At 39.4% G+C, this 17175-nt stretch overlaps 1 protein-coding gene across 1 annotated transcript; it reads left to right on the top strand.

Moving 5' to 3' along the window:
- Window positions 1-4148: 4148 nt before the first annotated feature.
- On the top strand, window positions 4149-16888 carry LOC146671210 (extracellular serine/threonine protein kinase FAM20C-like). The gene is made up of 10 exons (XM_085403395.1): window positions 4149-4681; window positions 6895-7073; window positions 10510-10588; window positions 10717-10809; window positions 11335-11450; window positions 11576-11756; window positions 13311-13420; window positions 13629-13710; window positions 13825-13884; window positions 15170-16888. Exons 1-10 carry the CDS (start codon window positions 4149-4151, stop codon window positions 15429-15431), a joined length of 1695 nt encoding a protein of 564 aa, XP_085259521.1. The 3' UTR covers window positions 15432-16888.
- The last annotated feature ends 287 nt before the right edge of the window (window positions 16889-17175 follow it).

The following is a 17175-nucleotide window of genomic DNA, read 5'->3' as shown; positions in this document are numbered from 1 at the left end:
TCAGTGTTTTCGTTTGCGTGGAAACTGGGTCCAAATGGCTCTTTGGATGTGAAAGGTTGCTGACCCCTGGACTAGTTCATTAGCAGGCCTCTGGAGAACTTCAAGACATGTTGAGGAGGTAATTTAGCCATTTAAATCAGCTGTGATGGATCAAGGGCGCATCTAAAACCTGCAGGACACCGGACACCTTCTCTCGAAGCCTGGAGTTCCCTTCCCCTACCCCACACGACCATCGATACAAGGCTGGATGGTTTCATGCTTTTATGTTGTTTATGTCCAATTCTAAAACCCATCATCTGATTGTTGCAGCAGAAAACAAGACTCATCACAGCAGGATTTTTCCAATCATCTATTGTCCAGATTTGGTGAAACCTATGTGAATGGTAGTCTTAGTTGTTAGCTCACAGGAGTGGCAGGTGTGGTCTTCTGCTGCTGTAACCCATCTTCCTGGTTCTGCTGGAGCTTCCTTCCTGTTAAAAGGTGTTTTTTCCTTCCCACTGTTGCCAAGTGCTTTCTCACAGGGGGTCATTTGATTGTTGGAGTTTCTGCTCTATTATTGTAGGGTCTTTACCTTACAGTATAAAGCATTTTGAGGTGACAGTTGTTGTGATTTGGTGCTACATAAATAAAAGCACTACAAAAAAAGCCGTGAATTATAATAAGTAATGTTTCCCTCTGGATGAACTGGAGGAACCTTTAAGCTCAAAAAATAAAACAGAGCATTTGTTTCCCTGCTAATCTGCAAAACCTCATACAGCGTGCGGCACAAGCCTCCTCCAAACACTGAAAATGCATCCAAATAGATTCTGATGCACTCGTCACACTTTTACTTTTATGCTTCATTGAAAATGCATTGAAACATCACAGCACTTTAGCACATCAGGCCATGAATCATTAAAGCTTTAATGGCTCCAGTCCACATTACATCCAAGTATTATTCCAGTTTACGACTGCAGAGACATTATCATCACGATGAGTAATTGGAATAAATTCGTCATGCATTTTAAAGTATGAGAGCTGTAACTAGTCATCTATTCTCTTTCTCGCCCTTTCTTCATGCTAGTGTTTATGCATGTGTGTTTTAACTGTAACCTGATTTGCGATGTTTAAGAGTTGTTTGCAAGTAATGAAACAACAGGAACCGTCTTATAATGCCACAGCATACTGCCGCAGGCTTGGAAAACATCAATCTGTTCTACTGGGACCTGCCTCAACATAAATAATACATTGTCTCTCAGAGCAAAGTGAGCTAATTAATAGGAACATTTCGTTAGCTAATTAGATTGCAGGAGAGAACAATTTTTCAATCCCCATAAGGCACCGAATATCGAAAGTCGGAGAAAAGGATTTTAAAGCCGTGGAATGAAATACAAGATGGATGGCTTATGATAAAGGACAGAGGCAGGTTGAAAGAAGACAAAATGAATATTTGATTTAATCTGAGCTCTTTCAGAATACCAATTCATTATGTGGGTGTGTGCACCTGCGCTGCCAGAATCTAATCTAAAGTGGATCTAGCCTGCTGCATTGGACATCACTTGGAGTATATGTATATAAACACACATATATATATATGTATCTCCTCAAACACAAACCACAAACTGCATCAAGTGTCCTCTTGAAAGTCAAATCCAGGGGGCAAAAATGATTTTCATTTTAAGTCAGGGCCTATGAGAAGACAAGAAAATATAAAGAGAAGCAAGGTGGGCTACAATGGAAGAACTAATGGATCCATAGTTTTTGAATACGTGGTGATAACCTACCAATCACAAATAGTGACATCCTGATTTGGAGCCACTTCTAACAGGACTTGTGTTTAGCATTGACTTAATTATGCAATCTGCATTGATCCAAAGTAAAATATCGTAACTCTGGGTCACAGAGACACGGGTCACCGCAACACGCCAGTTTTCTGTTTGCGCCGCAGTGACCGCATGACAGCAAACAAACACACAAATGCAGTCTTACTGGGTAAGATCAGGACCAGAAAATTACTACTAAATTCTTTCTAGTCCACACATGCAGGGGAGTGGAACGGAGCGAGAGTGGGAAGAAAAAAGGTCTTGACAGGAAAGAGATGTAAGTCTCCAGTCTGCTGCTCCACATAAAGAAGCAGCAAATTGATCAATAATATATTGATTTTCTTAGTGAACTTTTCTTTCTTTGAGAATTTTATGCAAATGATTGCCTGGTAGCTTCATGCTTAACTACTGCTGTGTGAACGCATGCACGCATGTCTCTCTCAACCTGTTTTCCTTTTCAATCACACAATGCAGTAAGAGCTGTGCATTAAGGACTGTTGGTGACAATAAGTAGGATGAATAGCTGGCCTCACAAAAGCTGTGTTTAGGGTTTGCTGGGATTTTTAAAGATTTACTGTGTGTAAAATGTGCTTCACACCCTTTTCCTTAATATCACAATTATTTCAATTATGTTTAAACTTAGAAGACCCAAGCAGATGTCTAACAGCATCTTGATGACTGTGACTGTGCTCGTGAATTTTTCAAAGTTCAGTATTATTCTGGTAGTATCAACACGAACAGAAAAAAAGAACAAACTTAGTAAATACTTTTGGTTTCTACATTTTATATGACTTACAGTCACTAACTGCTTTGTTAGGTACACCTGTTTCAGCTGCTTGGAAATGCAACCAATCACATGGCAGCAACTCAGCACATTTAGGCATGTAGACACGGTCAAGACAACCTGCTGGAGTTCTGACTGAGCATCAGAATGGGGGAGAAAGGTCATTTAAGTAACTTTGAACGTGGCATGTTTGTTGGTGTCAGACAGGAAGGTCTGAGTATTTCAGAAACTGCTGTGTACTGGGATTTACCTACATGACCATCTGTCGTGTTTACAAATTATGGTCTAAAAAACTGAAAATATTCATTGAATGGATGGTGGGGTCAGAATTTGATATTAACAGCATGAAATCATGGATCCATCCTGCCTTCTACCAATGGTTCAGGGTGGTGGTGGTGTAATGGTTTTGGAAGACATTTTGTTGGCACACTTAGAGCTCCTTCACACCAGCTGAGCATAGTTTAAATCTCACAGCCTACCTCAGTGTTGTTGCTGACCATGTCCATCCTTTTATAACTACAGTTTACTCATCTTCTGTTGGCTGCTTCCAGCAGGATAACACACCATATCTCATATCCTTTCAAACTGGTTTCTTGGCCATGGCATTGAGTTCACTGTACTCAAGTGGCCTCCACAGTCACCAGATCTCAATCTAATAGAGAACCTTTGGGATTTGGTGAAACTGGAGATTACGATCTGCAGCATCTCTGTGATTCTGCCATGTTAATATGGACCAAAATCTCTGAGTAGTGTTTCCAGCATCTTGTTGAAATGAAGAGTTAAAGTAGTTCTGAATGCAAAAGGAGACTCAACCCGTTACCTAATATAGTGTCCAGTGAGTGTATTTGTCTTTTACTTTACTCTTATACTGCATAAATATATGAATCTACCACAAATGAAGCAAGTATCATGTTTAATATGAAAGAAGCAAAAGTCATAAATAAAGCATGTTGAAACCTTTTACAATTCGAGACATTATGATTATAATTCTTTTATTTTCTTTAAATGTCCATGTGCAGTGTATCGGATCATGATGCTGTAAAAACATTTACTACACTTTGAATGGTGTCAGTTTGCCATATTTGGAAGCAACCACGCAGACGTTCAGTGAGCTTAATGACTTTTAACGCGGCTCTCATATTAAGCACTGACAGCAGATGGTTAGAGGAACTATCACATTTTCCCAATTCCGCTGGGATTTTACCATCCTCGTGGCTCCAAAATGACAGATTTTAATGAAGATGATGATCACCCAACTTTCCCTCTTGCTACACGGACCACAAGGCTGTCATTTTGTTTTGAGTTGTAAATCTCATACCTACCAAACAAAGCAGCACACAGATGTTGCAAGCACTGGCAATTTGCCTAGTCCAGCTGCATTACAGCATGTTACCATGAAATCTGGTATATGGCAGGTCTGTTTTTACAAGTAAGCATGAAATACATGCTGCTGTTTATCTGGGTGTCTGTGTATTATGCAATATGTAGGAAATATTTTATCATGTGCAAGTCTGAAATGCTGACAGGCCTCCTTGGTCTGTTTTATCCTTTTATCTTCCAGCATGGTTAGACGGAACCTGGGTCAGTCCACTCGCTCCATCTATCTGGGACTGGCTTGTCTGTCCCTCAGTCTCCATGTCCTTCTGGCATTTTTTTGCCTTTCAGTCCTCCAGACTGCCTGTGTTTTTCCCACTTCTTCCTCTTCCTCCTCCATTCCCAGAACAGATACTCAACATCACGAGTCTGTCTCCCAGTCTCCTGCTTCTGATGCTGCCTCCTCAAACAAACTGCAGAGGCGCCCCCATGATGAAGTGCGTCACAAACCGACTGCAAACATGTTACACCATAAAGTCCGAGGCTCATTAAATGAGGTCGCTGAGAAGTCAAAGAAACTGATTGGAGTTGGAAAAATAATTCAGAAAGTCGATGGTCCTTCTAAGCTTGGGGCACTGTTCAAGCATCCGCTTTACAATCTGCCACAGCCAGAGCTGCAGCAAGATGATTGGCTAATGAGGCTGAAAACAGAAGAAGATGCAAAGGATACAGAAAGTCACGAAGAAGAGAACGAAGACATCTTCCCTGATGATAGTGAGTGGTGAGTAAAAAAGATGTCAAAAACACTTTAATAACATAGAAACATGAAGGGCTTTGAAAATAACCTGCCCTACGTTCTGCATCATTGTGAAGCTCCCCTAGAATAATTAACACTGGTTTCTAAAAGATTAGCTCTTCTTTAAGCTGCCCTAATTACAGTAGCCCGCTTTTCATTTGGTAACATTCAAAGGTTACTTTACTTTACTTTCTTTACTGATGTAGCTATGAAATATTAGTCCCATCCAGCAGACCTTTATGCTCATCAGCTAGCGACACCGTGCATGTCTTTAGTGTAAAATGACGATTTGATAGTAAATTAGATTTTTGTAGATCTGTAAATTTTGTAAACTAAATTAAAAAACAATATTCTGTTTTTCTAGCTAGATAGTCAAAACTAAACTGCTAATACAAACTGATTAAAAGTAAACAATTAATGTTTTAAAATCATGTGAAATAGAAAGTACATTTTCTTTCAGTTCTAAGGTTTTACACACAGGACACCATAAAAATAATCTGGTTCTTAGTGAGCTTAAAATGCAGTAAATACAACCTCAAACACCATGCCACATATGACACCATGTCATTATTTTTTAACAAAAAAATTAATTTACACTTGCTGCTACTTTAAGAATTAAGAGGGTAAATAGCAGCCCGGTGCTGCTACTTATCCTCTACCATCAAATGCATTTTATTAACTGGTCATCAGCAAGTTGAGGCGCCTCTATAAATGCAGAGGTTTGCAGGTCTGACGCAAAACATCAATGTAGGAAAGGTTGTAATGCTGGGTACTTCCAACCACTTTGCTGTCCATTATTCTACAGCGAGAAAGATTATTCACAAGTGGAAAACATTCAAAACAATCTTGTTAATTGACAAACGTCTTGACAATATAAGCCTCTACAAGCATCAGTTAGCTATTAAATGTTAAAGGTCATGATGAGAAAAAGAGTGAACAAGAATATCTTCTTTGAAAGGATTACCATGCAGCACAGCTTAGGTTTGCAAAGTTATAGCTGAACTAACTGCAAGACTTCTGGAACAACATCCTTTGGACAGACACAAGAGGAGATGTTTGGCTATAATGCACAACGCCATGTTTGGAGAAAACCAAACACAACATATCAGCATAAACTCCTCATACCAACTGTCAAGCATGGTGATGGAGGGGTGATAATTCTGGGCTTGTTTTGCAGTCTGTTTTGATCATGAACCCTTCTGTATACCAAAGTATTCAAGAGTCAAACATCAGGTTATCTGTCCAACAGCTAAAGCTTGGCTAAAACTGGGTCATGCAACAGGACAATGATCCCAAGCACAAATTACTTAAAGTTATTACAGCTGAAGGTGATTCTCGAGGCTGTTAATGAATAATCACATGGTTTAATGCAGGGGTGTCAAACTCAAATACACAGTGGGCCAAAATTCAAAACTGGAACAAAGTCACGGGCTAACATTAATATTTATTGGAAAAAAAATCTTCCTCTAGATATAAGAATGAATCTTTTCTTATGGACTCAAACAAGTTTTGCTGAAAAACTGAATATGGAACAAGCAAAGCTTAATACTAAACAATATATATATTAGCTGTATAATACCAGTAGGCCAGCTCTAATAATAATTTGGTATGGCTTCGCGGGCCAAATGTAATTAGGCTGCGGGCCAAATTTGGCCCGCGGGCCAGAGTTTGACACCTATGGTGTGTCGCATGATGTTGTTGTTAATGTCAAGTTTAAATAGTTGTAGAACCTGGTAAGGAATTCATGTTTATTCAATAAATCCTGATATGTAAAACCTTAGAATTGAAAGAGGATGTACTTTTCTATTTCACATGATTTTGTTCTATAAGCATGTTAGCATACCGTGGGTATATAGTTTCACTCTGCCACAGAAACATGACTGTCTTTAAATTGGAATAGACTATACAACAAATTACTTTTGAAACACACTTTCATGCTTAGAAATAACTATTAAAGGAATGCAGCATCCCATTATTTCCTCGCCATGAGGCTTGTGTCACTTCATGCTGCCAAATGAATATTATGCAATGGAAGCTCTTTTTTTTTATATCACTGTGTTGCTCAACTTTCCACAGAATTGGTGTGTTTAGACTTTTAACTTATTTTAAAACTGCAGTTTGTTTCATATCTGAATTTCTGTTCATGACTAAACAGTTCTGCAGGTGTTATAGTATTATGTCTACATACTCTCCTGAAGGCAAAGCAACAGTCACGAGGAAAGCTATGACAAAGTCACATGGACAACTGATGTGGAGACCCACCCTCCCTGGCTGCGGTTCCACCTGGGCATCTCTCGCTGGGAGCTGTACAACAGGAAAGACCCCAACCTAGCTCAGCTGACTCACTATTTGGCAACACAGCGTATCCTTGGCTCAGGTGAGCACATAAGGGAGGTAGGCAGGGTTAAAAGGCCAAAGAGACTGGAAGGAAAGAACAAGGCCTGGGAAATGTGCCAGAAAAATCAGAGGAAGGGGGGCAGGTACAATTTTCTTAATGAACCTCCTTTTTATCTTGCTACTCCCACAAACTACATCCTGAAATGAGACTTAGGTTGTTTTGCAATGCCACGATGAGGACAGTCAATTAGGAAACCTGCTCAGGCCATAGTCCTTCATAAATATTCTGCCAAAACATCCGTCTGTAATCTGTACTGCTTTTAGGGTGACCAAAAGAGGGACTTCTAAGGACTGCATAGTTTGATACAGCAAGTTTTCTTTACTTAAAAAATGAGCTTTTCATTACCTTGCGTTTTGAACTTGTGGTAAATTCTTCTTTATGTTCATTTGGATTCCTCTTAGCAGCTACAAAGTCACAACCCTGCTGCTTTCTCATTTTAACTGATCCGTTATTACAAACAAGCTAATCTGTAAGAGAGCCGTAGGCAAGACTGAGTATTCACTGAGTGAATAGAATAAAGTGTGCCAAAGCTCATATTTACAGCAGTGAGCATTGTCTTTGGGGAAACAAGACACATATATGGGATGATAAAGGCACAAACTGATGTATGCAAATAAAACGACAAAACACATTTAGAGAGAATGAAAGCGCAAACCCAGGAGGATTAGGTATACTGTTATATAACTCACAACTCCTTGTGGACACAAAGTGAGAGGATGAGGAAGGTGGATGTGTGAAGGTATATAGATTTCTTACAGCCCCCAGAAGAACTGCATACATGCTCTGGAACAAACAAACTATGGAATAACATGCAAGTAGAATTAAAAACAGAAGGCCAGTGTATAGAAGCTATTCAGATATTCAGACATCTCAACCTGTCAGTATAGGTTTCCTATACACCACAGATTATGGTCAAAAGTTTATACCCAATCAACATGACCATAAACGTCATGGTAATTTGGGGGTTTTAATGACTTCTTTCAACTATTCTTTTTCCAGGGTCTAATATTTGTACAGCATACATCTTTAATAACTTTAAAAAACAAGAATTTGAATTTAATTAGGATTTCAAATATAAAATTATACATGCAGTACAGGCTCGGAGTTGTGTATACACCCTCACTGTTTGGTTAAATGTCCCTTCCTGACTTGCACCTCAACCAGAAGCTTTTGTCAGTGATCAACAAACTTCTGGCATAAATCTGGCTGGATATTTGACCACTTTCTCAGCAGGATTGGTGGAGGTGGTTTCATTTAAATTGGTTGGTTTCCTGGCATGGACCAGGCTTTTAAACATAGTCCACAAATTTTCAATAGAGTTGAGATCAGGGCTTTAAGAAAGCCATTCCATGTGTGTTTGGGATCACTGTCATGTTGGAACACCCAGTTGTGTCCAAGTTTCAACCATCAGACGTTGATTTAAGTTGAAGCTGAAGATTTTGGAGGTAGTCCTTCATGATTCTGTCCACTAAAATGCCCCAAAGCTTGATGCTACCACCACCATGCTTGATAATTGCTACAGTGGCCTTATGTTTGAAAGCCTCAAATTTACTCCTCCAAACACACCTCTTTTACAGCCAAGTAATCGACTATTTCTTGAGATGATAAAACTGGACAATTTCCAAACAGCTTTGCCATTGTCTTAGTAAGGACTCATACATGACTACAAAAACTAATTTAGGGAAATCTTTTTTCTGTTTTGTGTGTCTGAAAGTAAAATAAATCACTGAATATATCAGATTTATAAGCCACCACATATTGGTCTTAGTATCAGTCTTGAAAATCCTTTATCGATATAACTGTGGTTTCCCTGTTGATGCTTCGTGTATTTTCTTTTCAATTTCACTTGCTGTTTATTGGCTTTAGACATCAAACCCAAAACAGATAATGGATTAAAACCTTTTTCATATCATTAGCGGGGTATACACTGCATGCTGAAAAATGATGCTAAAAAGGGACTAGCATGTTCAAATATGAAACCAAGCATCATTAAACTTGGGAGGGACCAACAGGATCTTTGTGTGTGTGTGTGGCTGTATGATGCACCGCCTCACATATAGCAAAATGCACTGTGGATTACTGTCTTAATTTTATTACAAACGAGAAGCAGAATTGAGATACAGTATGTAGATATTCAGACATTCATAAAAACAAAACAGCAAACTGTGCAGCTCACATGTACATGAGAGACATAGACTGTTATATTCTCTCGCATGCTTCTCCATAAATGTAACTGCAGGCATTCAGACTTGTGCCACTTTAAAAGAGATGTTTTTAGATCCTACCTACTATTAATATCTGTTGAGAAACTCTTAGACAAATGGAAAGGGTGCATAACCGAACAAGGCTATAAAATCACATGCAAGCTGGCCCACCACTATGCACAAGTGCCTACATAAAGACTGGATGTACATGTACTATCCATAAGCAAAAAATATAAGCATAAAATATTCATGCACCTTCCTTTGCATCAACATATGCTTATGTCTACATGTTCATTTTGTGGTTGGTTCTCTTAGACAGGCAAACCCATGCTCAGCATGCTGCAGAATGAATAATGCATTGAGATTTGTGTTATATGGTGCAGATTAAGCACTAATCTCGGCTACAGGCTAATTTTCTCACTGTGTCATCCCTTTTCCCCCACATTTAGCTCTCATTCCTGCATGTACCTATATCTTGTGTAAATTTGGGTACATATTCAGAATCAGAAATACGAATTATGGATCAAAATGTGGCACAGCTTGGTTTATATTAACAATTTCTTTCTATTCATTTACAGGATTTGCTCACAGAGCCGTGGTCTGCAGCAAATAAAAGCTGTTTCTTTTTCTGAAACCTTGATTTGAACTAGTTCACTTGAAAGAGAATAAACACATGCTTCACATTGCCCAGTTGTCTGAAGTGTGGATAAAGTGGGTCAGGTTTGATGGGATGAAAGAATGGGGGAGAAAAAAAAAATCTAAACCGTCCGATGCAGACCTCTGTGAAGGTAAAACGGGGTGACGTTACTGGCAAAGCATGTAAATGATACTCTAATCTGCTTGTTTAGAAGCAGCAGGGAATATTTTAAGGTATCATAAATATGCAAAGGCTTTACAAGAATAACATAAGCATTAGTATTAAAAATAATGATGCATAATATTGGGCCTCAGCACTAAGATAAATCGATTTTATACATGTTTTGTTGGAGTAATGCTCAAAATGGAGGTGGCAGTTGGTGCTCTGACTATAAAACAGGCCACCATGTGGAGGAACTGATGTAATGCACTGCAGTGAATCTAAATTGTATGCATCTCTGTGATGCGTTTCTTATCAGTGGCTGATCAATATGATAAAGAGTGCTTGTGTAAGCAATGATGTGCCTTTGTATTATTGCTGTGCTCCCGATATCTACCCTCTTTGTATCTTTTAGTTCAAAAGAAAGGAGGCACCCAACTGAAACTGCTCATATCGTTCCCAAATTATGGACAAGCTCTGCTCAAACCCATGAAGTAAGACACCGGTGCAATGCAGCGATCTGAGAAACATTCATCCTGTTGTGTTTTGTGATGCTGACTAGTAAATGACAAGATGCGCTTACAGCAGCATGTTTATGTGCTCGCTTTTGTTTGTTGCACAGGCAAACCAGACATGCAGAGACTGATGTAAACCTCTTTTACTTCTCTGACTTTGAAAGACACAACGCCGAGATCGCTGCCTTTCACCTTGACAGGTACGCGTCATTACACATCCGATCGGCAGGTAGCAGGCGTCCTTGAGGGCAGGCGCACAACAGGTGACACTTCAGGCACTTGAGTATTTTGTTCATGAAGATGTCGCAGAGTGTAGAAGTGTGAAAAGGTTTTAATAGCAGTCAGTGGTAGCTGAAGAATAAAACCTGACCAAGTGTTTCATTCTTGCACTTTGCTGGATAAGTAAAGAGAAAAAGCAGCACTTCTTCTGTGGTTACTAACCCCGCTGTCGTGCCCTTGAGCAAGGTCTTGATCCTGGTGTACATGTGGAGTTTCCAGGAGGTCAGAGGATCGTAGCACTGGGCAGCTTTCTGGTGTGACAGTGCAATGCATGAATATGATGATGGTGTTCCAGTAAACAGGACGTTAATGCTGCACACAAATAAAGATTAAAAAAAGAAAACACTTCCTGTGCTCTTGTTGACACATTGTGTTCCCTTTTTAAATGTATTTTCTTTGTACACGCTCCATCTCTTCATCTCGCTCTGTATCTTCCTCCTTCTCAGATTGCTGGGCTTTAACAGAATCCCTCCAGTGGTTGGACGGCTCATCAATGTTACCACAGAGATCAAAGAGATTACCACCGACCGCAGGCTGTCTAAGACCTTCTTCACTTCCCCTGGTATGTGTGCAGGTGCATGTGGGTAAGTGTTGGCTCACGCCAGCACTCAGTTTATTTAACAAAAACAAACTATTGGACTGAATTCTGCTAAAATCTTCATTTTTAATATATGGCTGTCTCTCTAGCTGGGAACGTGTGTTTCTATGGGCAGTGTGAATACTACTGCTCAGTGGAGCACCCGGTGTGCGGTCAGCCACATATGCTGGAGGTTTCCCTGGCTACCATGCTGCCTGACCTCACCATTGCCCCTCGCAGGTCCTGGAGGTCCCCATGGAGGCGATCTTACAGCCGCACCAAGCTTGCACAGTGGGTTCACTGATCATACCTCAGTCTGACTAACATACAGAATGTAGTTTAATACAACTGAACAGAGTACATGTTTAGAAACGTCCTAACTGTGAGTGGGAAACTGCCTGAATGGAATTATATATTTAGTGATATTAGGTTAATTGGTGATTGTAAATTGTCCATAGCTGTGACTGTGAGAAAGGCTGTCTGTCTCTCTGTGGGTGTACACCACCTCTCACCTTATTGCAGCTGGGCTAGCATCCAGTCCCCCCACGACCCTGAATTGTTTAAATGGGGATGGATGGATGGACTGATGACATTATATTGAGTGGCCTGTTTTGAAAGAAGACTTTTAGGAGTCTAGGAGTTTCGTTGGATGTCGTCTGTTAATGGTTTTTCTTTTTAAAGGTAAAAATATTGGAATGCTTTGTTAATGAGTCACTTCTAATGATCACAGTGTCTTTCTTTTAAACAATCTGAACCCCAGCTCAATAGAAGGATGATTACTAACCCTGTAGTAATATTGCTTACAATCTAATACAGCCAGTACAAGATAATAGAAACAGTTCCTGCGTGTATTTTAGGTATTAGTAAAATACTGTCTATTAAGCAGCTCTGATGGAACTTTTGATAAGTGTGTGCATAGAGTGTAAATAAAGATCTAGATTTAGACCAGGGGTGTGAAACATAAGGCCCTTGGGCCAGAACTGGCCCTGCAAACATTTTGGACTTTTAATGGTATTTTCATAAATTTTATAGCTTGTCCTGCTGATAAACATCTCATACTACAAAAATAATGTAACAGATAAAAAAGTTAAGAAACATGAGAAGAAAGTTACTGTTTTTTCACTATTGCTATAGAATTTTTTTTTCCAATGTAACCACATTAAAAAACAAAAATAAAAGTAAAAAAAAAAATTGACATTTTCTGTTAATTAACAAATCTGTCCACTTTATAATTACAGGACAGTCTGGCCGATTAGTTACCAGAATGTTGTTGAATTTTACACTTTTTTTTTTTTTTTACAATTTCGGCCCAAAGAGTTGTGCTGACTTGTTTCTTTCATTAACGGCAGCAGCAGCATTTCTTTATCACGTAGAAATACTGAGACATTGCACTTCTTTTTCTTATATTGAGATGTCTCAGGGATTAAATGTGCAGTTAAGCTACTTTGCACTGGGGAGTTTCACTGGTCCAGCTTACTTAAGATCAAAGTGGGCTGTATGTGGCCCATGATGTTAAACGAGTTTGACGTTCCTGGTCTAAAGCGTTTAGAGAATCGTGGGTGTTTGCCGCCCTCTAGTGGTATCTGTAAAGACTTGCAAGATGTAAACAATCTTAAAACAAATAGGCACTATATCCAGAATCTGCATTCTTTTTAATGATAAAGTTTTGAATTCAAACATCTGAGTTAACCTAAACTACAAAATGAGGTGACAGCAAAGGTGAACTGCACTAACTCGAACCCCAAAAGCAGAAAAATGTGAAGGGAAGCAATAAAAACTGTTAACAGGGAGGCCATGATCTGTTTTCCTTTGTCTGTCTGAGTGTCTCTGTTCTTTTGTTCCCAGGTGGGAAAAAGACCCAGCTTACTGTGATACAGTGAAGCAGACACCTCCTTACAATCAAGGAACCAGACTGGTGGATCTCATAGATATGGCTGTCCTGGACTTCCTCATGAGTCAGTTAGGCCCATTTGTTTGTTGGTTGATAGGAGTCACTCATCTGTATAACGCTCCTTATTTTCTTTTTTTCCTAAGGAATTTTAACAAACGGAATCAGTAAAGTAGCAGTGTGATGCTCCCTACAGTTGCATTAAGAGCTTTTTAAAGAATATTTTTAACAGTGTCATGAACCTTAAATGATATTTGATTGTTTTCCATCTGAAGGCAACATGGACAGACATCACTATGAGACGTTTGAGCAATTTGGCAACAACACTTTTCTTCTGCACCTTGATAATGGACGGGCGTGAGTACCAAAACTTTGATCCTTCTTATCTCGTGTTACACTTGATTTCTTCCTCAGGTGTCAGGTTAGTTTTTCGTCATTAAATGTTTTTGATCCTGTTTTTTGTTTTTTTAGGTTTGGGCGTCACTCTCAAGATGAGCCATCCATTCTAGCTCCATTGCAGCAGTGTTGCAGGTAAAACAAGAAAAAAGATGTGTGCTTACTGATCTGTGCGCTGAAAAATGATGGACGGGGGGACAGGTGTAAGAAAAGAGTCAGTGTCAAGTTTTCAAATGTGTATAAACCCACAAGGTGTGATAGAAATTCTCAACTCTAGCGAAGAAGTGCATCAAATTAGTAACATTTCTGCATTAAGATATCTAAAAACAACTAAGCTAATGCCACTTGTTGCCTGATGGATTTATATTATCCTCACATCACACCATTCTCATGATCTCGATACCTCAGAAACAGCTTGAGCGACTATTTTCAAATTTAAGATGACATGATTGGATTTTGGTCCCCAAAGGTAAAGTTATTATGAGTCAACCTCTCATACGTCAAATTCTCATCAATCTAATATGTCCTTTACGCCTCAGCTTAAGGAAATTCTTCAAGCCTGTAACGTCACAAAATGTGCCTCATGAATGTTTAATAGAAGAAGATGACAATGCAGAGGTCAAAGGTCACTTTGGCATGATGAGATTATGCTAAAACGTATTTTCTGGCCACAAGATATCATGCAGTGGAAGAGTATTGTGTAATGAAACTATGGGCTGTTAATGTTGGAGACCCACCTTGAAATGAAAGCAGGTGTACAGCACTCAGAGGCTGCGAGCTTAAAGCAGCAGCTTCTGTTTCTGAGGCTTTGTCTGCTGTTATGGCTGTGACTTTAGTTGCCAAACATACGTACACCCTATATTTGTATTAAATTCCTACAAGGCCTTTAAGATGTGATATTCATGGTAAAATCTCATAGTTGTTTATGGCATTTCCCAAGCTGTTTTATACAGAAATACTACAACAACATTCAAAAAACTCATAAAGGAATTTTAATGTGATTGCTTTGACCACAGTAATAATGTTAGCTGCTGTAGCTCTATGGGTAATCAAGCTATTAAATGGTAAGTGGGCAATTAACATTACATTAGCAAGTGTTCATTTTATCTAGTTTGTTAGAATACATTTACATAATCTCAGTGTAACACGGCTAAAAGGTTAAAACAACATATTGTTTGGGAACAGGATTTGTACCTGAGTCAGCAGAGGTGTAAATAATATTACATGATCCCACAACATAGCATCAAACTACTTCTTTTATTAATAAATTATCAAAAGACGACCAAAGGTGGAAACGATATGGTGCATATGGTTAAAAGATTTTAAAATTACATGCTTTAGTTTAAATATATTTCTTTCCCAGTTTCTTTTTTCCTTTTCCAAAATCTTCTCGATCCCCTTACACGACTTATCTCCACAGGATCCGTCGCTCCACCTTCCTCCGCTTGCGTCTGCTGTCTCTTCCTGATTTCCGACTGAGCGACATCATGCGGGAATCGCTGACTCAGGATCCTTTGTCACGAGTGGCCCCTCTCCTCTCAGAACCACATCTGTCCGCGTTGGACCGGCGCCTTGCAAAAGTTCTGCAAGTAGTGCAGACGTGTCAGGAAAAGCATGATGACGTCATTTACAATGACATAGAGGGACACGATCAAGGACCACGATCAGCTGTTACAGCCTGACTGAATATAGAAAAACATTCAATTACACCTGACATATAGATTATTGTCCCACTGTTACCTTACCAATACTCTTTTTCATATTTTTGACAAACTACAACAAAACATCAAACCAACAAACATATGCAAAAATACAAATACACAAATCAAAATGTTCAAATTTACATGAAAAAAACAAAACAAAACATGCAGCAAACTACACACTTGATGTTTACTTAAAGTTTTTTTTTTAAAATATCTATGTCTTTTACAAAGTTTTAAATAAAGGAGTCCTCAAACCATCTCATTGTAGACACTATTCATTCTTTAAGGTCTGACACCATTTTTCTTCTCCAGCGTACAACTTTCTATCCAATGGGGTGTTTTCCCCTCCCAAAACAATGCTTAAGTAATGAGGAATAATAATGTTTGCTTATTTTTATTACACGCAATTAAGTTTTTCTGGATATAAGAACCAATAACTTTGGAGTTCTATGGAATTTCTTTTGAAATCATTTTCTAGCATCGCTGTGATCTCTTCATTGCTCTGCACTCTCAAACATAATGAAACTGCTCCTTTAGCCTCTGTGCATTTAGTGCACATGTGAGTTATATTTTTATTTTAACCGTTTGGTGTTAAAAGTGTTTGCATAGCCGAATATTAATATTAGGCCTGTATTCTATGGTTGAGTGTACGTTACAGCTGATCTCTAAATCTCTGTTTAGATTATTAATGTCATATTTTTCATCAAATTATTTATTTCAACTTTGCAAATGAGTTAGATTGAATATTACAGACACATGTGCAATGTCGCTCAAGAGGAACACACTATAGACTATAGCATAATTAGTATCTCATCTATTTTCTTGTTATGACATCAACATAAAAAGTAAATGACCTGCACATACGGATATTTGTATGTTTGCTTTGGGCGACACAATAAGTGAGTCTGGGAAGGTATGCAGTGGTTCGCATGTAGGTGTTTATGAAGACAATGACAAAAGGTGACAACATGGAGAGGTGTGACAGAGAGTTTATCATGAGGTACAAGAGCAGATGGTCGACACTCTAGGGAACAAACACCAGACATATAAATTAAAACCCCTAAAAAGCATCAGTATGAAAGAGGACATGTATTCTTAATCAAAACGCCAACCACACCGTGAAAAAATCCATCCATCCATTCGCTTCCGCTTCCCATTTTCAGGGTCGCGGGAGCCTATCCCAGCTGTCATAGGGCAAGAGGCAGGGTACACCCTGGACAGGTCACCAGTCTGTCGCAGGGCCAACACACAGGGACAGACAACCATTCGCACTCACATTCACTCGCACATTCACACCTAGTGACAAGGTCCTGTCACATCAACACCCTGGTTAAGAAAGCCCGTCAGCGTCTCTTCTTCCTCAGAAGACTTAGAGACTTCCATCTGCCACTGAAGGTGCTCAAGAACTTCTACTCCTGCACCATCGAGAGCGTCCTGACGGCAAACATCTGCACCTGGTTTGGGAACAGCACCAAGCAGGACAGACGAGATCTGCAAAGGGTGGTGCGCTCGGCCGAACGCATCATTCAATCAGAGCTCCCTGACCTGCTGTCCATCTACACCAAGCGGTGCAAGTCCAAAGCTAGGAAGATTATGATGGACCTCTCCCATCGCAACAATGGACTCTTCTCACTGTTGGCCAAAACAGAGAGAATGAGGAGGAGCTTCTTCCCCCAAGCTATTCGGGGCCTGAACCAGGTGTAGGACTGGACTCTACCAACAC

The sequence above is a fragment of the Rhamphochromis longiceps genome, linkage group LG4 (assembly GCF_057381845.1).
Source record: "Rhamphochromis longiceps isolate RC_006_pf linkage group LG4, R_longiceps_female_GT1.1, whole genome shotgun sequence".
Classification (NCBI taxonomy): domain Eukaryota; kingdom Metazoa; phylum Chordata; class Actinopteri; order Cichliformes; family Cichlidae; genus Rhamphochromis; species Rhamphochromis longiceps.
Note: the sequence above shows the minus strand (reverse complement) of the source record. Positions and strands in the feature narration are given on the sequence as shown.